The sequence below is a fragment of the Schistocerca piceifrons genome, chromosome X (assembly GCF_021461385.2).
Source record: "Schistocerca piceifrons isolate TAMUIC-IGC-003096 chromosome X, iqSchPice1.1, whole genome shotgun sequence".
Lineage (NCBI taxonomy): Eukaryota > Metazoa > Arthropoda > Insecta > Orthoptera > Acrididae > Schistocerca > Schistocerca piceifrons.
The window spans coordinates 350205041-350231943 of record NC_060149.1 but is presented as its reverse complement, the minus strand read 5'-3'; the positions used below and the strand labels follow the sequence as shown (position 1 = coordinate 350231943).

The window sequence follows — 26903 nt, the reverse complement described above, 5'->3', positions numbered from 1 at the left end:
CTTCTATTCCTACTCTTGTTATACAAAGGAATATATTCTCAAAAATTACCTTATTGCACAGACAGGATCCCTAACCATTAATATACAAAAACATTTCTCATTACTTCTCATCAATACTTCACCAATGCATTGTTGTATCTTCATTATTAATTCATTACTCTATTATCTAAGAAATAAACACCTGTTTTGCTCCTCATATACAAAAAGTGAATCTTCAGAACCACATTCCACAGTAACAAATCCTGGCTTTATGTGCAAAATTTACTCTCATAAAATAACAGACAAAATCTCAATTGGAAAAACTGATACTTCACTGCATTCCATCATACTGCTTGAAATTCTGGGCACGAAGGTGAAACATATGTAAGCCATGCTTTTTCATTCCACGCATGTTACTATAGGCAACTGTATCTTTAACTTTATTCCACTGTACTGATGCCTGAAGAGCTATAGTGTGACACACTTCTACACATATGAACAAATACCTCCATAACTAATTCCTCTGGGCACAAACTTTTGTATCTTATCACAAATAGTACTAGGCCCTGAATTCAAGATGTTTTCTCGTTCTTTTCTTCTGTGACTGCTGCTGCACAAATTCCAAACGATTTCCCATTACTTGATTGCCTTAGACCTTAAATATGACTTTCAGATACTTCCACCTTTTTAGCATATCCTGACAATGCTTTTTATTTTCCGTTCACCTTATCTTTTTGGTGAAAGAAATTTATTACTGCTGAAACATTATTCTCATTATCACCTTTAAAACTAAAACAAATAGAACACATCAGTTTTACAAAATACTTGTACACCATCCTTGCAGCCATTCTCTTATAATTACTAACCCAACCTAAACTAATAATGCAGAAGAAACACTTCTGAAATCTGTTACCATACTACAGATTATACAACAGGTGAAGGCAATTACTGATCCACTTTCAAGCTATTGACAGGATTGTAGAAAAGGTTGAGTGTCTTAGGAAAAATGAAGACTGAGAGCACCCAGCTTGGGGCAAGCATTATCGCTACATAATTAATTCAATACAGACTTTTGGGCCCGCTGCTTGTAGCTTCACAATGAATTTGAATCCCTGCTCTTCCATCTAATTTTGCACCACTAATTTCAGACCAACATCTGTGTTCTATAACATCTACCAAACCACAGAAATCCACAGTCAGTTATATGAACATTTGATCTCCAGCAAAACCAATTGCATTTCCAATTATATTTACAATGAAATTGATTTCTTTGACATTTGAATTCAGAGTGGTGCTCTCTACATGTGCATTGAAAATTAGCTTTTGATTGTTATTACCAGAAATTACTTCCTGTATACCTTCATTGAAAACTATATATATACTGTTTACTGTTTATTACTTTAACTGTCTCTAATGCTCAGTACATATCCATAACTGATAACTTGTAAAGAGGTTTCTTTACATGAATCACTTTTCTCCTTTCAGTTTGTTCACACTTAACATTACTTACCTCATTATCTTTACACTTATCTGATTGTTAATTTCCATAGCTTTATAGTCTTTGCCAACAAGATCATTAACTTCAGTACTTTCATACTAAGTGCACACACTCACTCTCCACATCAAGAACATCAGTATGTACATCAACAATTTTCTGTTTGACTCCCAGAACCTGAATATCAATATTACTTACTTGCAATACATCCATAATTGATTCATTATCATTACCATCATCATCTGTATCACTGTTTATTTCCATGTCTGTCTGCACTACTCCCAAATCAGATCAGTAACAACTTTGTCAACTTTTTCACTTAACATCAGCACACATTTTGTTTCGGCATCACCAAATGTAACATTATTTACATCAGCACCCTCCTTACTTACCCCAAACTCTCAATATCCTCAGTATAAACTTGTTTCGGATTGGAAGTTATTTCATTAGTCTCATCAAAAGTACGTACAACTTCCATTCCCTTATTACATTTGTTTTCATTTACATTTGCATTGGACAACCTAATTTTGAATCAAAATTTTCTGGTGCAACTGAATTTTCTTTACCAAAGTTGTTGATAGTTTAGCCTGTTCTTAAATATAAAAAGCAGTTGTCCTTTTCAGTCTCATTACTCATTTCCACCTTTAAATTACTGCTGTCAGTTTCAACTACATTACAGTTAGGATCTAATTCAGAATTTGAACTAGCATTTTTTTCTTCAGCGAACTGTTTGTCATCAAGTAATTTGACAATCTCTCTTTTTGAATATGACCAGTCACCTTCTCTCACCAAATTCATTACCTTAAAATTATTTCCAGTCACCAGTTGCTTTGGCCATGTACATAGATCTGCAGGTCATAAACTCCATGTTGGCTTAGCTCTCCATTGTTTATATGTGCTCTGCCTCACGTCTTTTAGCTATTATACTCTAGGTGTGATGTCAGTTGAATGTTGATCAGTGGTAGCTGAAGTGGGCATAGATGTTGATAACATCAGAGAATTCTGCATTTATCATTAGTCAAACCACTCTTGTACAAGGGCAGTGCCTCATGTCCTTTGGCTGTCATGCTCCAGGTTGTAACGTCAGTTGTAAATTGAACAATGGAAGCCATTGAAGGGGGTCAACGTTCCCCAGTATTCTACCAATAAAATGATCCCTACCATCTACTTTACCCATGACTGAGCCTATGACATTATTCAATTTCACATACCTATGAAGTATTACACCCAGGTATTTCTTTGAGTTGGCTGATCGCAGTGGTAACTCACTGGTATCACATACATAGGATACTACATTTATTTGTTTTGTGATACTATAGTCATAGGGTAAACTACATAATTTTGTTTTGTGAAGTGCACAATTTTACATTTCTGAACACTTAAATCAAGATGCTAATCTTTGCACCACTTTGATATCATAGCAAGAGCTGACTATATTTATGCAGCTTCCTTTGGACAGTATATCACTGCAGATAATTACATCATTTGGAAAGTGTCTGAGGTTACTATTAATACTGCCAGCCAGGTCATTAACATCCAATGTGAACACAAGGCTCCCAACACACATCCCTGGAGCACTGTCAAAGTTACTTTTACATCTATTGATGACTCTCCATCAAAGATAGCATAATACACCCTTCCTACCAAAACATCCTCATCCACACACAAATTTCACATGATACCTCATATGATTGTTCTTTTGAGAATATGTGTTGTTGTGGCAATGAGTGAAATGCTTTTCAGAAATCAAGAAATACTATGTCTATCTGACTGCCTGGAGCCGGCCGGAGTGGCCATGCGGTTCTAGGCGCTACAGTCTGGAACCGAGCGACCGCTATGGTCACAGGTTCGAATCCTGCCTCGGGCATGGATGTGTGTGATGTCCTTAGGTTAGTTAGGTTTAATTAGTTCTTAGTTCTAGGAGACTGCTGACCTCAGAAGTTAAGTCGCATAGTGCTCAGAGCCATTTGAACCATTTTTTTGACTGCCTGTATCTAAGGCTTTCAGTATGTCAAGTGAGGAAAGTACAAATTGGGTTTCACATGATTGATGTTTACAGAATCTGTGCTGAATTTCATTGAGGAGGTCATTCTGTTTGAGATACTTCATTATGTTTGAACTCAGAATGTGTTCTAGGAGTCTATAAAAAATCAATGTCAAGGATATTGGGCATGGTTTTTTGTTTGGGGGTTAGCTTATAGTTTAAAGAATGGCAAACTCAGCTGCGAATTCAGTATAGAATCTGATAGGGATTCAATCATGCCCTGAAGTTTTGTTCTGTTTCACCAATTTCAGCTATTTCTCAACATCACTGACACTTAACACTCATTTCATTCATTTTTTCAGTGGTACAAACATCAAATTGGTGTGATTCTTCTGGGTTTTCCTTTGTAAAGAAACATTTGAAAACATAGTTAAGCAATTTTATTTTTGTTTCCAACTTAATTTCAGATCCTGTCTCACTTGAGAGTGATTGGACACTAACATTGGTGCCACTAACAGCGTTTACATACGACCAGAATTTCTTTGCATTTTGTGGAGGATCATGTTACAAAATTCTCATACAGTAGTCATTGAAGGCTTTTTACTCACTGCTCTCTTGACAGACCAGTGAGTTTCTTTCAGCATCTCCATATGCATAGCTCCATGCTTTGTTTTGCACATATTATGCAGTGATCTCTGTTTCTTTAGAAGTCTTCTTACAGTGACTGTACACCATGGAGGGTCCCAACATGTATGAACTGTTCTACTGGGAACAAATCTTTCGAGTGCTGTTCCTCCTCTATATACTCCTGTCCTGTGTAGTTCCAAGTTCCATATTAATATATGATACCCTTGTGTTAGGTAGTTTTTAGAGAAAGCATTTGGTAATGTGTCACAGAATGTCTTGTGATACCCACCACTAACAATCTGTGGTTTTTCCAAATGATTGTTGATGGTTGGAGTCTCCTCCAACGATTACAGTACGATTACACAACATTCATACAAGTAAACTGCTGTTTTCTCTAAAGTTTTCCATGATATTAGGAGTTGAGTCTGGCAGCCAGTAGAAGGACCCAATCATAATTTTATGCCCACACATGATACTGAGTCTTGCCCAAACAGGCTCTCCAGCAGTTTCAATTTCTATCTGGTTGAATTTGAGTTTCTTGTCTGCTGCAACAAATTTACCATGTTCATTTCTCATTAGCCTATCATTTTGATATACACTTAAATTTTCCTCAAACATCTCACTGCTGTCAAATTCAGATTTTAATCAGCTTTCTGTACCTAGTAGTATGTGTGTTTCACTGCTTTTGAGAAGTGCTTCAAACTCTGGCAATTTGTTGTCAAAGCTTTGGCAGCTAATTGCTAGGATTCTAATGCTCTTGACTCTGGGAGGCATTCCTTTGGATCGTATATTTTTACAGGTCTCCTACAGCTGTCACTATCTGAACTGGATGGAGAGTCTTTTTTTTTTATATATATATATATATAAAAAAAAAAAAAAAAAAAAAAAAAAAAAAAAAAAAAAAAAAAAAAAAAAAAAAAAAACTTGCATGCACCTCGCACAAAGTCAGCTACCTGTGTAGCAGCCTCTGATGTGTAGTGCACACCTGACCCATTTAAGGGAACCCTACAGTTCTCAACCCAATGGCGCAAGTCCAGGTAGTCACAGTGTCATAGCTTGTCACAGAACCTTTGAAGTCTCTGGTTCAGTCCTTCCACTTTACCAAGAACAAGGGGGCCATGATCATTTCTGGAAACACTGAGGCAAATTTTGAGTTGTTGAAACTCTGTGTGCAAGGCTGGTTTTCTTAACCTCCTCTTCCAGTGGCTGGAATGGTCCAAGTATGACTTCAGAGTCCAGGCAACAGGCATTATTTCTTCCTGTATGCACCACAATCTGGAGTTGGTTGCCTGAGTGCACATTTGGTGTTCCTTCCTGTGACCTTCTGCTAATTCCATAAGGGGTGCCATTATTCATACCATTATTCACTCTACATTTCAACTACCAACAATTAATGGAGCCTTACTCTTTTATGTTTGCCTCCTCTTGACACAGGTCAAAGCAGTTTTCCCCATCACAGGTGAAGTGAGTCCCACTGACTCAGTTTCAGTGTCAGTGAAAGATAGCCCCTCAAACCTTCTTGGTTAGGGTGATTGGTAGAACATCCTGAGTCCTCGCTGGTCCCTGTCTACTCTGCACAGGATGTCTAGACCGACCATTGACACACCACTCACAGTAAAGTGGACAAGTAATGATAGATCCTGTACTTTCAGTAGAGGAGACAGGATTAATACTTGAAGTACCTTTGATACTTCTGATACAAAACTCTGGGGAGCTCTGCCAGCATACCGATTCACAGCAGCTGCAAATCATGTGACAGTAGTCAGGGCAATTGCCAGCTGCTTACAAACTTTAATCAATTCATCCTGTGTTGGTGGACAGCATTCACAGTGTGTCTGCATTATGACTGGTGCAGTGTTTTACAGGACAGTGTACGTATAATTTTCAACTTAGTCTACTGTTCATCTTTTAATCTTTTGAGCTAAAAATGTTACTAATTTCCTTTCATAATTGAAGCAGTTAGTACACAAAATGAATTGTCTTTTAGGACAACAGAAAACCTTTGGTAAAAATTACAAGTTTCCTAAAACTTTTTGAAGTTATAGTCACTACAAAACTCGAAAACAATGTAAATGTATGATAAATGTGGATAATATACACCTCACTTGAAAGCTAAAACTAGATCTAACATAATATGTTAGTCATAATAGAGCTATGTGTGACTAACTAAATCACAAATGCCAGTTTACTATGACATGGCTGATGCACATGACAATGGTAACTTCTGAAAATTGTAAAAAAATATATGTTGATCCACAATGATATAAACTGAAATTCATGGTGAGCTATTCTTTTTCAGAAACTGTAAATCACAAATTCTGCTTTGCTATGAAATATGTTATCCATAACTTATGAAAATTTTTAAAAAATATGCTTTTATAAGCATCTGATAATTCTCAAAAATAAATTTGTATCTCATGTAATCATACAGTGAATTTAGGAAACAACTGTATTTGAATGAGGCTAGGCCTACTGTGTGTTTGTCATGTCACCTGTAAATGTTCAGAATTTCATAATATATCACAATAGACAAGATTAATAACATAGACAGTGAAAGATTATAGAAAAGTAATGTGATCAGAAACAATATTAGAAACTAAGGTTTTGAATGAGCAAATGAATCTGGCACATGTGGTCTCACAGAAAGGAAACCGCAGAAATTGGCTTTCATATGTAAACAAGCATGTGAATTGCCCAGGTTTTTTACTTAGTTAATTCTGTGAAAACTTTTTCACTGGAGTGTGGAAGATGAACACTGCAGCATCAGTTGACCTATGTAAACATTATGAAACTTGTGCAGCTCCATCAGAGCACATCTTCCGCCAGGAGCAGCTAACAGTGCCCTTCCACAAAACATTCACCTTCCACTGCAGTAGGAGAGGGATATTTACTTTATGGAAGATTTCCTCCATGGATTGCATAGTGTTTGTATTTCAGGAATGATGTCAGTGGTTATAGACATTATGGCATTCTGGTGAACCGTTTTACTGATTTTAGTGACTTAGCAATATGCTCTAGTGTTTTCTGAACATAGGGAGGAGTCTTCTTCTGCTTTTAATAATTATAAATATATTTTGATACAGCTATACCTTGTTAGTGTTCACTTTTATCATAGATATTGTTGATTGCTCTGAAGGACTAGACTATCAAACTCACTTTGGTGGTTGGGTGCTAGATACAGCCAAAGGTACACACAGCCCATTAGGAGATACTTTGTTTTGGGAATCATGAGCAATTTTGCTCCTACAAGCCAATAGGGGAGTAATAATTGACTCAGACAGAGCCCCACCTGCCAGGGTAACCCTTTTACAACTAAGGGGTATTGCAGGTTTCACAGAGGTTGCCAACTTGTTTTCCTAAATAGCCATCCATCCCATTGGCCCATAGCATACATTGAGATTTAGTTTCCTTTTATAGAGGTTTGTATCACCTTTATGATTTGGACAATTAACCTTAGATCCACCTTTCCCTGTGGCTCATAATGTTCCACTGCTATGCTTCACAGTGGTAACTGAAGTATGCCCAGTGCTTGTAGTTGCAGATGACTTTTAGTCATTGCCAGTTCCCAGCTCAGGAACCCCAGGTTTACCAGACTCATAGCCAATTGGTGAACACTGATCTCCCTGAGTTGTTTGCCATTTGTCACAACACAGGAGGCATGGGTACGTTATTGAATGGCATGCACATAAGAAGCATTATCCCCCTGTTTTATGAAAGGCAAAATTCAAATTCTTATCACACTTTCCCCTGCCAACTGAAATTAGTGTGACATGTTGTGGAGTTGTGAGGAGTTACTGAATCATAGTTTCGTACTGTATGGAAATTTGTAACCTGTCCTGTGGAGTCACCATAAATAAGTAGTTCAGGGTACTAAAACTGTGTTATCATGGTGTACACACACATGCAGTAATGTACAGAAAAATTTAAAAATACACTTTTAGGATAAATACATTACTTAATAAATAGACACTGCAATGCCAATTATGGTAATTACTTTATTTCCTAACATGCTGTGACCAATATAAGAACTGAGAGGCCATGTTTTTGTGTTTTGTTTTACAAGAGATAGTAATAGAGTATTACACGTTTTATCTCTGTTAAGTTAGTCCTTTAGTGCGTAGTAGTCTACATTTGAGCCAAAATTGAAAAACACTGTGTACTGTCAGCATGATTTTTTTCCTTTTAATGAAACTGGTATGTGTATTGGTTCTTGAGGTTACTACACCTAACTGATAAGCAATTTGGGAAAAAACTTTTATGTTTTGTGACATATCTGGCACATTATGCATATAGGGTGCAATCTCTAGCAATTCAGTGTTCTTTTATTACTATTTTACTATGCAACAAACTACAACCTTATGCATGATATCCAGTGGCATGTGATCTACATCAGTACTCCTTTACTCAAGCAGTATGGAACATTTTCAAACAATTTCTGTCTGTACTCATACATAAATGAACTGCACTGTTCACACACTGGACTAAGTATCTATGCACCCTTCAACTGTAGAAATTTGTATTGTTGTTGGTCTCCCCATATAGGTAAGTGTCCAACATTGGTTAATAAGTGTGTGTGATTAATGATACAAAGTGTTTCAAAATGTCCCATACCACACGAGTAAAGGCTTATTGATGTAGATCATATGCCACTGGACAGGATGAGTTATTTTATGTAGTAGAGTACTCATAAAGAAACACTAAACTCCTATATAATGTACCTTACAAGCATGGTGTGCCAGAAATGTGCCAAACCATTTATTTATTATGTTTTGGAAAATAAAACTTTTTTTCAAAATTGCTTGTCAGTATCATTTAGTAACCTCAGAAGCCAATGCATATATTTTTCATAAAAAAATAATGCAGAAAGGGGTTAACTTATATTCCAAAGTTGATAATTGACAGCATTCAGAAAGTTTCTCAGTTGTTGAAAGTAAATTTTGTATTATATTTTGACTAAAGTTCAGTCTTGATCACACCATTTATGTTTTAGTGACAAACTATGTCATTGAAACATAAATGGTGTGATCAAGACTGAACTTTAGTCAAAATATAATAATCTATTGATCACTGTATTCCAAAAATGTTTAAAAAAAATAGTATTGTTTAATGAAGAAAAATTTCCTGAAAAATTAAAATTTTAAACCATTATTACATCATCCATGCTCACTAATTTTTTGATTGTTTTATTTCTTTTGTAGGGTTCCTTGTCAGATATTGTTTATGAAGCACAGGGAGAAGAACCATTGCTTTTTTGCTACAAAAAACACAGACGTCGATGTGTCCGTCTTCGAGCATATCACTCTTCCTGGTCACCTGCATTTTCCTTAGACAATGCAGGATGTGTTGGTCTGATAGTGTGCCATGACCGAGAAAGGAAAAGACACTACCGAATATTGCTGATATCTTCACTATCACAGCTGTGCCCTCAGCTTACTCGCATTGTGACTTTTCTTCCCAATTTCATTGTTACTAATAACAGCAACAAACATCTGAGATTTATGGAAGAAAATGAAAGGGCAGACTTATGGATTGACTTGTCACCTGGTCAGGTATGTTGCATTTTGAAATTCATCTACAGATATCTTGGATTCAAACTCTGTGTGCTGTAGGGCAAAGTTTGTTTTAAGTAAGTTTTCATTTTACTTAAATTTTTTTCACAGGCTGTTTTTTTTTTATTTTTCAATGCTATTTTATCTAAATGTTTGTACATTCTGAATGACTTACTCATCTATATTATAGTTACACAGTCTAATAATCATACACTGCAATAGTGGTCTGTTACGCCAACTTACTTGCATGCATATTTTGATTACCTTAATGTTCTTACTCCACGGATGGGACATGAAGAACTGGAAATTTATGTATATTAACTTCTTGTCTGTATGCAAGGCCTATTAATTTAGAAAGAGTTGTTATAAGTATCTGCTTTTTTCTCTTATGATAACAGAAATGGGAACTTTGTACCAACAAACAAAGAATGAAATCAAGGGCAGGCAACTACTCATCTGTAAATAAATGACAACTGATGCAAAGATGCTTATAAAAGCTCAGAAAGTTGGTGTAGCTTTGAAGCACTTACCTGTTGTTACTTTACAGCTTCACACATAGCCCTTCTTATAGATGCATGTTACCATTATGTTTCCACTTTCAATTTTTTTTACATTCAGCAGAAGGGGTACAGGTAACCACTCACTTAGTGGTTGAGCACTGAATGATAGACATGCACATGATAGGTAATGAATACACACTTTTAAATAGGAAAATAGAGAAGTTCTAGAAACTTGGGTTGTTTTCTCACAGAGTATCTCTGTGTAGCATGTACCTCCTGTTATAGTTAAGTTATAACACTAGAACTAGAAATTATGTAGCTTCCAGATGCAGTCATTGATGGGATGGAACTGGCGGCACCTATGGCCAGATCACAAACAACCATGGAGTCTGTTTTGCCATACCTGGGTCACCAACAATCCTACCTGACTTACATGTTCCCCACATGAAATAATGGAGGCTGGCTGCAATCAGGTTCTACTGACATCCAACCACGCACAAGTCACAACCTGCTGACTCATGTTAACATTAGGTTCCATCAAAAGTCACCATGATTCAACATGGCTGGTTGTAGTTTCATCAATGGCACCACCATACTGTAGGCTTGGCATTGGGGCCCTCACTGCTTGGTCAGTGCTAGCCTTTCCCCTTCAGCTTCCTCAATGGCCAGATGAAAAATCACAGCATAGAGACACAACATTAACTCATATGTTTAAATTTAAAATTGGCATGGAGATTCTCAGGATTCATATCTGAATCCAGCTGTTGGTTTCTCCATGTCTGTCACAAACTTGCAGTGTCTGCACAACATAATCTCTTCTGGATACCATACAAAGAGATGAAGCAGTGCCTGAGGACAGACAATGTCATTATTTGTTGGCACCAGTCGTGGTCTGCTATGGTCTGTGTTCAGAATGTCCCTATGTGCTATAATACTTAACTTCTATCTACTTACTGTATAGATGTGTCACAGAGTAGAGATGACACAGAAGGTGAAATTGACTTCATGATAAAACAGACTATGAAGCATAATCACATGCCTTCGACCTTGCACAGTACCTGCCTTTTCACAACCATTTTATTATAACCATGTGAAGGAATGAAATACATTTACAACATTAGTTATGGAGATGGATAATTGAGAATTAATAGACTCAAAGTCTTCCTCATCAGCTGGAGCCGGCCGGAGTGGCTGAACGGTTCTAGGCGCTTCAGTCTGGAACCGCGCGACCGCTATGGTCGCAGGTTCGAATCCTGCCTCGGGCATGGGTGTGTGTGTTGTCCTTAGGTTAGTTAGGTTTAAGTAGTTCTAAGTTCTAGGGGACTGATTACCTCAGATGTTAAGTCCCATAATGCTCAGAGCCATTTGAACCATTTTTTTTTCATAAGCTGGAATTGAAACACAGATAAAATGTTACTGATTCACAAATGAAACAACTCTATAAAAGAAATTTTCTCTACTGATTCATACAATATGAGAATCTCATTTTATGGGTATTTGGATGTGTTAAACATTGGTTATTGCCCAAAATAAATTTTATACATACAAATGAGAAAATTTTGATAATTAATGACTAGTGTGTGTATTTCATTATTTCAGTGTGTGCCATTTTGGCCAGAAACAGAATCAATGAACATGTATGTTAAATTTAGAGACAGCAAGATTATGTCTCAACATTTTCCCATAACAATTGTCCACCACACAGTTCTTCGAATGGATAAAGGCGTGAGTCTTGTTACTTGTTTCATTATTGAAATACATTTGAGTTTAATATTGGATATGTACACAACATATACTCTCAAATATGTTTCTTCTGACAGTGTGGTCTATGTGTTTCGGTGACTGGTGGTGGGGATAAACCATTCTCTATTGCCTTCAATAACTACAGCTTTGGAGAAGCACCAGTTAGGATTGACAACTTGTGTGAGGATCTGTTTCTCAAGATCTACCAGCAAGATCTTGGTCAGGTATTATCCTTCATTTATTCTTAAAACAGGAAATCAGTAGCAAACTATTTTTAGAATAATAAAATTGTATTATGGAAATGATATAGGAAATTTTAAAATATTTACATCACCCATCATCTCTCTTCCAACAGCCAACACACTAATCACATCCATTGCCACTTATTCATAGTTCCTTTCCCAGTACCACCAGGCTCCATGCTTGTCACTGTAGATGCAACATTGTTGTATACAAACATCCCATATTGTCTTGGCCTCACTACCATGAAAAACTGATTTTTTAAGGGTCCTCATGACACCAAATTCACCACATAAACCTTTTGCCTTTTGGCAGCAGTGCTGTGCCACATAATTATTTCTTCATGGATGAGTTTAAAAAAGGAATTCCCATTGATACCTACATGGCACCAGGCTATGCTAACTTCTTTATGGACCATTTGGAGGATTTCTTCCTGTCCACTAAATACACAAAATCTGGGGTATAGATTCATTAATGATATCTTCATGATCTGGAGGAGTGACAAAGCAACCGATACTCTTTTCTCCTGAACCTCAAAATCTACTGCCAAATCTAATGTCTCTGGTCATTTTGAGTTCAGTGAGCTAACTTTCTAGGTGTTTATCTTCATCTGTAACATGAGTTTATAAGAACTTCTGCCCATATCAGATGTGCAGTATATGAACAGCATCTCCATTTTGACAGCTCTCAAGTATTCCACAGTGAAAAGTCCTCCCCCTTATCCCCTTGTAGTACTCAAACCAATGGTTGCCTCATCTGCAGGGAGAATCAGCAGCTAAACAGCTATAGTCATAGCCTAGTCAAAGCCTTTGAAAACAGGCAATATCTGACCAGCTAATCCAGAAAGTGATTTCTTGTGCCATTCGCTTCTGTGACCCCAAAAACCTTGTCACCACTGTTAACCAATTACTGACCAGTGCTGCTCTTATCACCCAGTAACACTTAGGCCTCAAAAACTAACACATCCATCACCATAGCTCTGAACATCTCTCAATATTTCCTGAGATGAGAAATACCCTACCAAAAATCCTACTCTCTTATCACAAAGTAGTATTCTCTCGCCTAATTAAGCTATGAAATACCCACATCTTTGTGTGTGTGTGTGTGTGTGTGTGTGTGTGTGTGTGTGTGTGTGTGTTTTTATTTTCCATTATTGTTGTCTTTCTCAGTCCTCATTTTACTAGTGACACTAACAGCCACCTGTTTTCTCCTTTCATACTTCTAAATATCGCCCAACTCCCTCCTTGCCCTTTACATACTGCACTTTCCCCTCTGCCACACTCCTTTCCTGTCTCTCCACTTCTTTCAACTTGACTGACAGAATGAAATATCCATTTACATGTAAGGTTTATAAATGTGAAATAAAACACTCTGGCCAAGAGGGTCAGGTTATTGTCTCACATAACTCTATTTCAGTACTGTAGTGAATAAGATTATTTATGTAAAGGTTACAAAAACTTGTGCTTGAGCTGCTGCTAGAATGGCAGAAATACTGTAAAGGTATTACAATTTGTCAGTTGTTTAACATGTATGGAACACAAGGTCTCTAAATAAAATGTGAGTCATAAAAAATAAGCAGATACAAGATAAACAGAAGGACAAAGAAAATATACAGTCAAGTAGGAAAAAAAATAAAATGCACAATCTTCATTCTTTGTAATAAGATATCAGTGAAACTTGGGGTTGCAACAGTTCAGGAAAGCTTTCTCTGTCTAGATTGTGAAAACAGCTAGGCCACGTCTTTTGACCTTACTTCTGTCAGTTTGTTTATGTATTCTTTGAAGATGAAATATAGTTAGTCACTCAAAAAAATGGAATCATAGATTTAAAATTAGGTACACATCAGGAGAAAGAGTGTTGTGTTGTAGATAGCCACTGTAGAAGGGGCAGTTAAATCAGAAGGTCTTATGGAAATTTTACTCCTCCAGACTAATTTCTCAGCTGATAATATATTTCTTGTACAGGGACAAGATAGACACTTTTAATAGACTTTCATCTACACATATGCTCCATGACTATTGCTTACCCAGTGTTATTATTTGCAATTGTTTTCACTCCCCACAAAGTGACATTAATTGGTTATTTTTGACTCCATAAAAATAGGAAAAACACTCACTGACACATTAAATAATGTTTGCTGAGGTGTTTTACATTAAATTCTATTGACTGATGTGCCTCACCAGTGTGTAAACTCATGTCAGATTTGTTCAGGTGAAGGGAAATTCCAGTTAGTAATACTTCAGGGTGATTTGACTCTAAGATTTTAATCTATTACTGAAAAATATTGCAGTATTTTTTTCCGCTGTTGTTGTTGTTGTTGTTGTCTTCAGTCCTGAGACTGGTTTGATGCAGCTCTCCATGCTACTATATCCTGTGCAAGCTTCTTCATCTCCCAGTACCTACTGCAACCTACATCCTTCTGAATCTGCTTAGTGTATTCATCTCTAGGTCTCCCTCTACGATTTTTACCCTCCACGCTGCCCTCCAATACTAAATTGGTGATCCCTTCATGCCTCAACACACGTCCTACCAACCGATCCCTTCTAGTCAAGTTGTGCCACAAACTTCTCTTCTCCCCAATCCTATTCAATACTTCCTCATTAGTTATGTGTTCTACCCATCTAATCTTCAGCATTCTTCTGTATCACCACATTTCAAAAGCTTCTATTCTCTTCTTGTCCAAACTATTTATCATCCAAGTTTCGCTTCCATACATGGCTACACTCCATACAAATACTTTCAGAAATGACTTCCTGACACTTAAATCTATACTGGATGTTAACAAATTTCTCTTCTTCAGAAACACTTTCCTTGCCATTGCCAGTCTACATTTTATATCCTCTCTACTTCGACCATCATTAGTTATTTTGCTCCCCAAATAGCAAAATTCCTTTACTACTTAAAGTGTCTCATTTCTTAATCTAATTCCCTCAGCATCACCTGACTTAATTCGACTACATTCCATTATCCTCATTTTGCTTTTGTTGATGTTCATCTTATACCCTCCTTTCAAGACACTATCCATTCCATTCAACTGCTCTTCCAAGTCCTTTGCTGTCTCTGACAGAATTACAGTGTCATCGGCGAACCTGAAAGTTTTTTTTTTGTCTCCATGGATTTTAAAACCTACTCCGAATTTTTCTTTTGTTTCCTTCACTGCTTGCTCAATATACAGATTGAATAACATCGGGGAAAGACTACAACCCCGTCTCACTCCCTTCCCAACCACTGTCTCCCTTTCATGTCCCTCGACTCTTATAACTGCCATCTGGTTTCTGTACAGATTGTACATAGCCCTTCGCTCCCTGTATTTTACCCCTGCCACCTTCAGAATTTGAAAGAGAGTATTCCAGTCAACATTGTCAAAAGCTTTCTCTATGTCTACAAATGCTAGAAACATAGGTTTGCCTTTCCTTAATCTAGCTTCTAAGATAAGTCGTAGGGTCAGTATTGCCTCATGTGTTCCAACATTTCTACTGAATCCAAACTGATCTTCCCCGAGGTCGGCTTCTACTAGTTTTTCCATTCATCTGTAAAGAATTCGTGTTTTGAGGCCATGACTTATTAAACTGATAGATCGGTAATTTTCACATCTGTCAACACCTGCTTTCTTTGGGATTGGAATTATTATATTCTTCTTGAAGTCTAAGGGTATTTCGCCTGTCTCATACATCTTGATCACCAGATGGTAGTAATTCTAATGGAATGTTGTCTACTCCCAGGGCCTTGTTTCGACTCAGGTCCTTCAGTGCTCTGTCAAACTCTTCACACAGTGTCATATCTCCCATTCCACCTTCATCTACATCCTCTTCCATTTCCATAATATTGTCCTCAAGTACATCACCCTTGTATAGACCCTCTATATACTCCTTCCACCTGCTGCTTTCCCTTCTTTGCTTAGAACTGGGTTTCCATCTGAGCTTTTAATATTCATACAAGTGGTTCTCTTTTCTCTGAAGGTCTCTTTAATTTTCCTGCAGGCTGTATCTATCTTACTTCTAGTGAGATAAGCCTCTACATCCTTACATTTATCCCCTAGCCATCCCTGCTTAGCCATTTTGCACTTCCTGTCGATCTCATTTTTGAGACGTTTGTATTCCTTTTTGCCTGTTTCATTTACTGCATTTTTATATTTTCTCCTTTCATCGATTAAATACAATATGTCTTCTGTTACCCAAGGATTTCTACCAGCCCTCATCTTTTTATCTACTTGATCCTCTGCTGCCTTCACTACTTCATCCCTCAAAGCTACCCATTCTTCTTCTACTGTATATCTTTCCCCCATTCCTGTCAATTGTTCCCTTATGCTCTCCCTGAAACTCTGTGCAACCTCTGGTTTAGTCAGTTTATCCAGGTCCCATCTCCTTAAATTCCCACCTTTTTGCAGTTTCTTCAGTTTCAAGCTACAGGTCATAACCAATAGATTGTGGTCAGAATCCACATCTGCCCCTGGAAATGTCTTACAGTTTAAAACCTGGTTCCTAAATCTCTGTCTTACCATTATATAATCTATCTGAAACCTGTCAGTATCTCCAGGCTTCTTCCATGTACACAACCTTCTTTTATGATTCTTGAACCAAGTGTTAGCTATGATTAAGTTGTGCTCTGTGCAAAATTCTACCAGGCGGGTTCCTCTTTCATTTCTTACCCCCAGTCCATATTCACCTACTACATTTCCTTCTCTCCCTTTTCATACTGCCGAATTCCAGTCACCCATGACTATTAAATTTTCGTCTCCCTTCACAATCTGAATAATTTCTTTTATTTCATCACACATTTCTTCAATTTCTTCATCATCTGCAGAGCTAGTTGGCATATAAACCTGTACTACTGTAGTAGTCGTGGGCTTCGTATCTATCTTGGCCACAATAATATGTTCACTATGCTGTTTCTTGTAGCTTACCCGCATTCCTATTTTCCTATTCATTATTAAACCTACTCCTGCATTACCCCTATTTGATTTTGTGTTTATAACCCTGTAGTCACTTGACCAGAAGTCTTGTTTCTCCTTCCACCGAACTTCACTAATTTCCACTATATCTAACTTTAACCTATCCATTTCCCTTTTTAAATTTTCTAACCTACCTCCCCGATTAAGGGATCTGACATTCCACGCTCCGATCCATAGAACGCCAGTTTTCTTTCTCCTGATAATGACATCCTCTTGAGTAGTCTCCCCCCCCCCCCCCCCTGCGGAGATCCGTATGGGGGACTATTTTACCTCTGGAATATTTTACCCAAGAGGACGCCAACATCATTTAACCAATCAGTAAAGCTGCATGCCCACAGGAAAAATTATAGCCGTAATTTCCCCTTGCTTTCAGCCGTTCGCGGTACCAGCACAGCAAGGCCGTTTTGGTTAGTGTTCCAAGGCCAGATCAGTCAATCATCCAGACTGTTGCCCTTGCAACTACTTTTTTTGGCTATATATAATAACGAACAATATAGCTTTGCTTTTCTGAATTTTGGATTTCCACCTCAGAACAGAGTGTGACTATGATCTTTCATTCACTATAATTGATTGTACTTTAACTACTATCTACAGCAATGAATCTTAATGGAATTTGTTGCCTTCATGCAGTAAATACTGATAGTAGCCCTGCAGCTGGGAGACTAGTGCGAGATTTGGTGTTCTCGGGAAAATTAAGTCATTTTAGATTATAATAACATTTAGTTTAGTACCAGTACTGATTATGTGGTAAACAGGTGTATTAGTGTGCTTGTTAAGTGTACCATTAAAGGTTTCATTTTTATTTATATAATATAGCAAGAAATGCGAAAAGATTGTACAGTCAGGTTATAGTCATATTTTCTGCTATGTTTTGCCTCAGACAATCTATAGAATTTCGTTTAATTGCTCTTTGCTCTCTCCAGCGATTTAACTGTAATGTACCTCTTCATTATTTAACTCACATTTTTCGGAAATTAGCATAAAGTTTAAGTTGTTGTTTCAGAAACTTTGCACTGTTGTTTTTGTTTACATACTGCTGCATATAGGCCAAATTTGTAGAATCATATTTTCGTGTTCATCTGTAATTTAACCGATTTATTCTTAATAAGCTATTATGTTTATCATGAGTGAAAAGTACTTGACTTGCCGTAGAATTTTTAGGTTGTGGCTTTGGTATGACGGGTGCTGTAGTTTTTTTTCCATGTCTATGACTGTAGTGGCATGGGAGTAGTGGAAGTAAATGCTACTCATCAGTGGTCTTGTAGAATATGTAGTAGAGATAAGAAGATACTAGATCAGGAGGGGGAAACTGCTTCCCTTCAGGCTGAATTAGACATGGCCAGGGGAGATATTGACAGGTTAAGGAGGGAGAAGGGTAAAGAGAGGTGGGAAGTGGCAACAGGCAACAGGAGGAACAGGCCTAGAACTTTGTCTGACAGCTTCATGGTGAATGTGGAAAATAGATTTGACCTGTTGCTTCAGTTAGAGGCTGGTAAGCCTCAAGCAGGTGTAGGTGTAGACAGGGAACAACAAACTTTCAGCAACAAATTGAAAAGTAAGAATGTAGGGAAATCAGTAAAGAGAAAGAAAGTGTTGTTGTTAGGTATTTCCCTTGGAAGTGGTGTTGCCCAACTTTTGCTGGATGGACTAGGATCAGAATATCAGATTACCAATTTTTTTTAAACCTAATGCTGGCCTGGAGCAGGTGACAGATTATTTAAGATCACTTTGTAAAGATTTCCCTAAGGAAGACACCATGGTCATAGTAGGTGGGGCAGGTAATAGTATTGACAGAGATTCTGGGTACAGTATTGAGTGTGACGTGGCAAATATGAGACCAGCATCGAAGCATACTAGTGTTGAGTTTGTATCTGTTCTTGGGTGCCATGACCAACCTCATTTGAACTCTTCTGCCAGGATAGTTAATTTGGAGTTGTAATGGCTGCTTATGTTGGGTGCAGGGCCACACATTAGTATGGTTCTTGTTGATTCTTGGAATAGGTGGCCTTCAACTCAACAAGAAAGGGAAAGTTAATCTGGTTGGGAAAATAGCAGGAAAATTAAAGGAAGGAGGCACTGTCATGAGTGATAAAATACCAGTGGTTAAAGGGTTCAGAAAAGACCCTCTTTAGGGTAGGGAGGACAGAAAGAAACCAAGTTTTAAGAGAGGTTAGGATTGAGACAAACCTCCAGTTTGAGAAAGACACTAAAAAACATAATTCTAGCTTATTACAGCAGCATAAACAGCTGTTGCTTAAGAATTTTAACTCAGTCAATGCAAAATGTCTGATATCTTTATTGCATCAAAATATTCAAGGGCTGAGAAATAAAATTAATGGATTAATTATCTGCATAGATGATTTAGAGTCCTCAAACCCAGCTGGCATAACCTGCCTCTCTGAACATCATGTGACCACTGATATAGAACTTAAGTGTTACAGGATTTAGGTTAGCATCTCACTTTTGTAGAGCAGAAATGGAGAAAGGAGGAGTTGCCACATTCATCAGGAAATGTCATAATTTGAAGAACATAGACATTCATAAATTATCCCGAGAACAGCATATAGAAGCATGTGCAACCAAATAAGAATTTCATAAAAAATCCTTCACAATATTAAGTGTATATCGAGCACCTGCAGGTAAATTTAATCTGTTCATAAACCAACTTGCAGCTGTACTGGCCCATTTAACAACCAAAAACAAAGAAATAGTGGTTGCTGGTGACTTCAATGTAGATTTCCTTAAAGACTCTCCCAATAAGAACTTATTTGCAATACTAACACTATCATTCACCTTAATTCTCACTGTAAAGTTCCCAACTAGGGTAGCCAATTGCTCGCAAATAGCCATTGATAATACTTTTATAGAGAAGTCCAATGAACAAAATTATATTATGAAACCAATAGTCAATGGCCTCTCAGATTATGACATGCAGTTCCTTCTGTTAAATGTTAATACAGAAGAGGATGTAAAATGTGTTAAATCTGAACTCAAGAGGGTAATCTATAAGCCAAAATTTGATTATTTTAGGACACTCCTCAGAGACATTCACTGGAGTGATGTTATGGACATCAAAGCAAATATATTACAAGGAAAAGATAGTCATATCAGATAACTAAATAAAGACAAAATGGGATATAGTGAAGGTGGACACTGGTAGAACCAGACATGAAGAGGGGCAAATAGCATTAAGAGTAAAGGATACATTGGTGACAGATGTGTATAGTGTATGGAATATCAACTAAGTCAATTAAAGAATGCGATTCTGAGTTAAGTAACATATTAAGCTATCTGTGTAACAAGTTGTTTATCAGTGGAATATCTCCTGAATGGTTGAAATACGCTGAAGTTAAGGCACTATTTAAGAAGGGAGATAAAGAAATAGTGTCAAATTTCCATTCAATTTCACTTTTGCCAGCATTCTCAAAAATTTTAGAAAAGGTAATATACAATCAGTTTTATAACCATCTCATCACAAATAACAAACTGGTACTGTCAAAGTCGCAGTTAAGATTTCTAAAGGGTTCTGATATTGAGAAGGCTATCTACACTTACAGCGAAAATATACTTAATTCATTGGACAAAAACTTGCAGACAACTGGTATATTTTGTAATCTGTCAAAGGCATTTGACTGTGTAAATCACAATATCCTTTTAAGTAAATTAGTACATTATGGTGTGACATGAAATGCTGCAAAATGGTTCAAATGTTATATCTCTGGCAGGAAACAAAGGGTGTTATTAGGCAGGAGACATGTATTAAGCTATCAGACATCATCCAACTGGGAACTAATTACATGTGGGGTCCCACAAGATTCCATCTTAAGTCTCTTACTTTTTCTTGTGTTTATCAGTGACGTTTCATCAGTAACATTACCAGATGCCAAGTTTGTTTTGTTTGCCGATGACACAAACATTGCAATAAATAGCAAATAAATGTAGTCTTAGAAAGATCGGTTAATAAAATGTATATTAGTCCTTTCACTTCAGGTTATAGCCTTCAGCAAATTTACTCATTTCCATGATGAAAGCCTGTTGCATAACGCAGTCTTATGATCAACCATACATGTACAGAAAAAAAATAATTTTACAGCACCAATGGTACACACTGTTTGTGCTGACATCATTCAGTACTCTGTAACTACAGTGTATTTAGCAAATTTCAGCAAGTAACATGGAATCAAAGAATAGATGGGAATATATAGTGGTGTAGTGCAGACTATGATATATTGTACAGAAGTAGGTAAATGCAATAATATAAAGTTTTCCCAGTACTAATGCAGAACATTGCTTGAAAATGTGTGGCAATTCAGTGACTCTTCCTGTCCTTGGTTTACACTTATGTCTTGAGGTGATGGATGAGATCATTTGTTGATGACCATTTCCAAGTCACTGGTGGTACATAAGGTGTAGGATGAAGATGAATGAAGGAGGTCATATGTGACCCAACACATGGTCCATCATTCATTCCCTCTGAATTTCTCTCAGTAGAATCTCAGTAAAAGACTTTTGACCTTCTCAGCCCTCATATAAGAACCAACTCTGTACTCAGTTTATAACTATCATGAGTTATATTTTCAATATAATTTTTATTACACTGTCCCAGAAATCACTTTTTCACTATAGTATCCTATTACCAACAATCAAATGAGTCATTCTGTTGTCTACTTCTGACTCTGATAATTTGTTTCATTAGTGAATTTATTTATATCTTTCCTTTACAATTCTGTTGTCTATGTGGTTTTCAAACTAGATCTTAACTTTATAGTTGTTGGGTCTGTTGGTCTAGTGGCAATGCATGCACCTGAAAACTGAGTGGTCAAGGCTTCAAATCTCAGTTGGACCATCGATTTCTCAGTCTTTGTTTTAAATTAGCCTTCACCTCTCAGTGATTTGATGAGTCACCAGAAACAACATGCAGTTTGGATTCCACATTAAACTGTAGGTCCCCTTTCCCCTCTTGAATAACTGATGTATGTTAAGGACATGTAAGTAGCTGAAGTGATGGCAGATTGAAAGACTTGCTCCAGGCCATTGACCTGCACCAAATTATTATTATTCTTTTATAGCTACCATCTACCTCTTAGTTAGTATCAACATGTTGACATACAAACCTCATCTACTGAATCTCACCGGTTCCTGTTTCACATAACCTGTCTATTTTATCTCTGTTGTCCTAAAGTTTCTGTTTGATTTATCCTCTCTAATTATCAAAATTTCTTCATATAACCCATTTCTATAGGATTTTACATGCTATAAATTTTGATATTTAAATCTTGATATTACATCAACTTGGCTGTAACGATCCATTCCTTCTGTAAACACTGTGACTTTTCTTTATTGATGTAAAGATGCAACTATTCTTGAATGGTGCAGTAGCCACCAGAAAGATCGCGGGAGGTGCACATCGACACGGACGGTAGTTGCCGCAAGTAGAGTCCCGTCCACCAGAGGGCACGCGAGAATTCGGACATGACCTCTGCCAGCGTAACAACAACAACAACAACTCAGGCAGCATGGGCCGTGCCCAGTCAGTCAACATCGGGCATGCCTAGGACACAGTCCCAGTCTACGCTAAGTGAAGTGCGACGTAAACGTGAACAGTGTTACTACACAATTGGCGGCAAGTAGAGTCGTTCTTTCACGTGTCGCGTCGTTGTTCAGGTTTCGCAGCTTCTCCACGGCATGGAGGATTTAGTGCGGGTTTTGGTTGAGCAGCAGACAGAGCTCATGGCCACCATGAAACAAGTGCTTCCGGAATTGCTCTCCACGCAGTCTGCTCCAGCGCCGTTCCCTCCTCCCTTTCCCCCATATGACAAGACGGCGGAGGATTGGGACGCATATGAACATCGCCTTCGGCAGCATTTCCAGGCGTTTCATGTTGCCAATGTGGAGGTATGTCGTGCTCTCTTCTTGTCCTGGATATCTCCCTCGCTGTATCAAGTTTTGTGGCAGCTAGCGCCGTTGCAGGAACCCTCGTCCTTGTCTTTTGACGCATTGTGTTCATTGCTGTCTTCATATTATCGCCGCCGCACGCATGTTGTGGCGGCTAGGGTCGAGTTCTATCAATGCAAGTAAGAGCCCCATCAGTCTTACCGGGCGTGGGCCGCTACGCTGCACGGTCTTAGTCGCAAGTGTCATTTTGTCATGGAGCAGTCGCGAGAGTCATATGCCCACGTTATGGTACGCGACGTCATTGTTCGTTCAGCCCCTGATAGGGAGGTCCAGCAACGGGTCCTGCAGTTAGAAGACCCTTCCCTTGAGGAAGTCCTGTCCATTGCTCAATCGTATGAAGTCTCTCACGCTGCAGGTCAACATTTGGAAGCATGGTGCGACGTCGCGGCGGTTCAGGATGGCGCGTCCGCGTCCACTGCTTACAGGGTGGATGACGGGCGAGTGGTACAATCCGGCCATTAAGGTCTCTCCCACACGGCGCGTAAACAGAATTCCAGCTGCCAGCCCCTGTTGCCGTCCTGTGCGTCATGCTATATACATCACGATCGGTCAGAGTGCCCTCAGCATTAGGCCGTTTGTCACAAATGTAATAAAAAAGGTCACATTGCTAAAGTTTGGCGCTCAGCCTCAAAAGAATCGAAGGAAGCAGGTACAGAGGACATGGACGTTGACATTCAGGAAGTTTCTTCGGGCTAGGCTCCCGATGCATTGGCACGCAAACTCTTTATCAAGGTGTCGGTTCGGTCGCACCAGTTACAACTGCAAGTAGATACGGGCGCAGCAGTTTCGTTGTTGAATGCACAAACTTATTCCGACCTTGGATCGCCCCCGTCGGCGCCAGTTTACCAGCGCCTACGCGATTATGGTAAACAGTTCATTCCCCTACTGGGTCAAATCACTACCGACATGACTTACAAATCAGTCACTTGGCCTATTACTTTTATTGTTGTCTGTGATGCGAGCTCCGCTAACATTTTTGGCCTGGATGCCTTTCAAGCTTTCGGTTTTTCTATCGCTGACACCATACAGTTGGTCTCCGAAGACGTTCCCTATCAATCATTGGAATCTTTGATCTCAGACTTTCCGGATATCTTTGAGGAGGGCCTGGGGCGTGTTTCAGATTTTGAAGCTCACTTAACGTTGAAGGCGTTGGCTCGCCCACATTTTCTACGCGCGAGGCAGATCCCCTTGGCTCTCCGCCCTCAGGTAAAGGAAGAGTTAGACCGGCTGACACCCCTGGGGGTCGTTCTTCCCATTTCTTCTAGTGAAGTTATTGTAAGGAAGCCCTCGGGAAAATTACGTCTTTGTGGCGATTTCAAGGCCACCATTAATTCCCAATTGGTGGTGGACACCTATCCTTTGCCTCGTGCTGATGAATTGTTCTCCGCCGTGGCGGGAGGCCAATATTTTTCGAAAATCGATCTTTCGGAGGCTTATCATCAGATACCACTTGATGAGGACTCCAAACGGCTGGCGGTCGTCAACACCCCATTTGGCCTTTACCAATACCAGTGGTTGGCCTTCGGAATATCCAGTGCCCTGGCGATATTCCAGCGTTATCTTAAGCATGTCACGTCGACAATCCCTCATTGTATTAATTACCTGGATGACATAATTGTCACAGGCCGCAGCATGAAGGAACACTTGCACAACCTTCACACCCTCTTTCTTAAATTCAGGTCTGTGGGCTTGCGTTGCAACCTGCATAAGTCAAACTTCTTCCAACCATCCATTGAGTATGTGGGCTACACCAGTTCTCGGCATGGCGTCCAGCCACTAGGAAGTTTGGTCCAAGGTATCGATGACCTTCCTCGGCCCGCTTTGCTGAAAGAGTTACGAGCTTTTTAGGCAGGATAGCCTATTACCACCAGTTCATTCCCAGGGCTTCCACCATAGCCCGCCCCCTGTACTGCCTTCTGCGCAAGGGTGTTCCTTTTGATTGGTTGCCTGCATACAAGCGAGCGTTCATCTCGTTGAAGGGCCTCCTCACGTCAGCGCCTTGTTTGGCTACTTTTTACCCCCATAAGCCGTTGGTCCTGGCTACAGATGCTTCGCAGTATGGGGTGGGGGTGGTCCTGGCCGATCGCAATGCAGATGGTTCCGAGCAACCACTGCCGTTTGCGTCTAAAACTCTTAGTCCCGCACAGGCCCATTACTCCCAGGTGGAAAAAGAGGCTTTGGCCATTGTCTACGCTGTTACCAAGTTTCACCCTTTTTTGTATGGCACGAAGTTTCAGATAATCACTGACCATAAGCCGTTAATATCATTATTCGGCCCCGCCTCTCAGATTCTGGATAGGGTGGCCCACAGCCTACAGTGCTGGGCCTTGTTTCTCTCTAAGTACCATTATGACATTCATTTTCGCCCTACCGGACAGCATGCCAACGCCGACGCTCTTTCCCGTCTTTTGGTGGGCCCGGATCCTACATTCGATCGTGAGGAGACTATGTGGTTTCATTTGGATGTGGCGTCCTGCCAAGCAGTTGATGGCTTCCCGATCACTAGTTCTCGAGTTGCCAGGGAAACGGCAGCTGACCCGGTTCTCCGGCAAGTTGTTTGCCTCATTCAGTGGGGGTGGTCATCCCGCCCTCCAGGCCGGGCCTCGGACCCTCTTTGTAATTATTTTATTCCACAAGACCGCCTCTCGGTCTTGGAAGGAGTTCTCCTTCTGGCTACTGATGATACAGCTCCTCATGTGGTTGTTCCTGCAAGTTTATGAAGGGAGGTCCTCACGTTATTACATGCAGGGCACTGGGGTGTTTCCCATACTAAAACCTGGACTCGCAGACATGTGTACTGGCCTGGTATTGACAGAGAAATTGAGCACTTGGTGGCCGCCTGTTCCCAGTGTGCGAGCCAACAGGCATCTCCCAGGGCAGCGTTCTCATCATGGCCGCCGGCAACCCAAGCATGTTCACATCGATTTTGCGGGCCCATTTCTCAATGGCTTTTGGCTCGTTGTCATTGGTGCTTATTCCCGATTCCCATATGTGGTTCGCTGCTCCTCAACCACTTCAGAAGTTGCAATCCAGGCACTAGCAAAAATATTTTCTGTGGAAGGTCTGCCAATCATCCTGGTCTCAGACAATGGACCGCAGTTTATTTCGCAGACCTTCCAGGATTTTTGTAGGCGCTTCGGTATTTGGCACGTTTGCTCTCCCACCTTCCATCCACAATCGAATGGGGAAGCTGAGCGCATGGTGCGGAACTCTGATATTTTTTTAAGTACTTGATGGTAAGCATGTGTTGAAATTGGTAATACCGAAGTGAAAGATGAAATAAAGAACGTTTAACTTTAAACAGCCAAAATTGCAAAATGTTTATAAACATGAAAAACAACTAATGTAGTTGAAATACAGAGGATAACTTCTCAATAGTGCTATATCATAAGAAGAAAATACATACATCCTGAATATCAAACAAAAATATATTAAAAAATACTTGTGGTGAACCTGAAAATACTTCTTATGTTGCCTATGTAGCAGTAATGTAATGCATGTACTACATTAATACATGTAATACATTAAGAAAAACATTATCTTTCAAATACTATTGGCTTGGAAGGTAAGTACTGACATGTTAATTATTCCAGTTAAGTAATTTATCAACATACTTCAAAAATATATGAAACTTCCAGGTGATGCTCCTGAGTCCCTATCAGTCAATGTTGTACACGTGGGATGACCCTACTAAAGAAAGATACCTCTATTGGAATATCTACAATAAGAAGTCTAAGGGATTCCTAGCTGAATTTCATAAGGTAAAAATAACATATTATTTGTAGAGGAACTACTGTCATCTACCAAAATTTTTGGAGTTACTTTTGTTGTTGTCACCAATGAGTATTCCAGTTAATCTTAAGTTATTTATTGTTTGTTA

At 39.0% G+C, this 26903-nt stretch overlaps 1 protein-coding gene across 1 annotated transcript in view; it reads left to right on the top strand.

Annotated features, from left to right (window-relative positions):
• LOC124722880 (vacuolar protein sorting-associated protein 13A-like) overlaps positions 1–26903 on the top strand; it is a 752258-nt gene that overhangs the window by 542136 nt on the left and 183219 nt on the right. Inside the window, exons 46-49 of the mRNA XM_047248017.1 lie at positions 9284–9634; positions 11734–11859; positions 11955–12101; positions 26662–26784. Of these exons, the coding sequence (XP_047103973.1) occupies positions 9284–9634; positions 11734–11859; positions 11955–12101; positions 26662–26784 (747 nt within the window). The remainder of the gene's footprint in view (positions 1–9283; positions 9635–11733; positions 11860–11954; positions 12102–26661; positions 26785–26903) is intronic.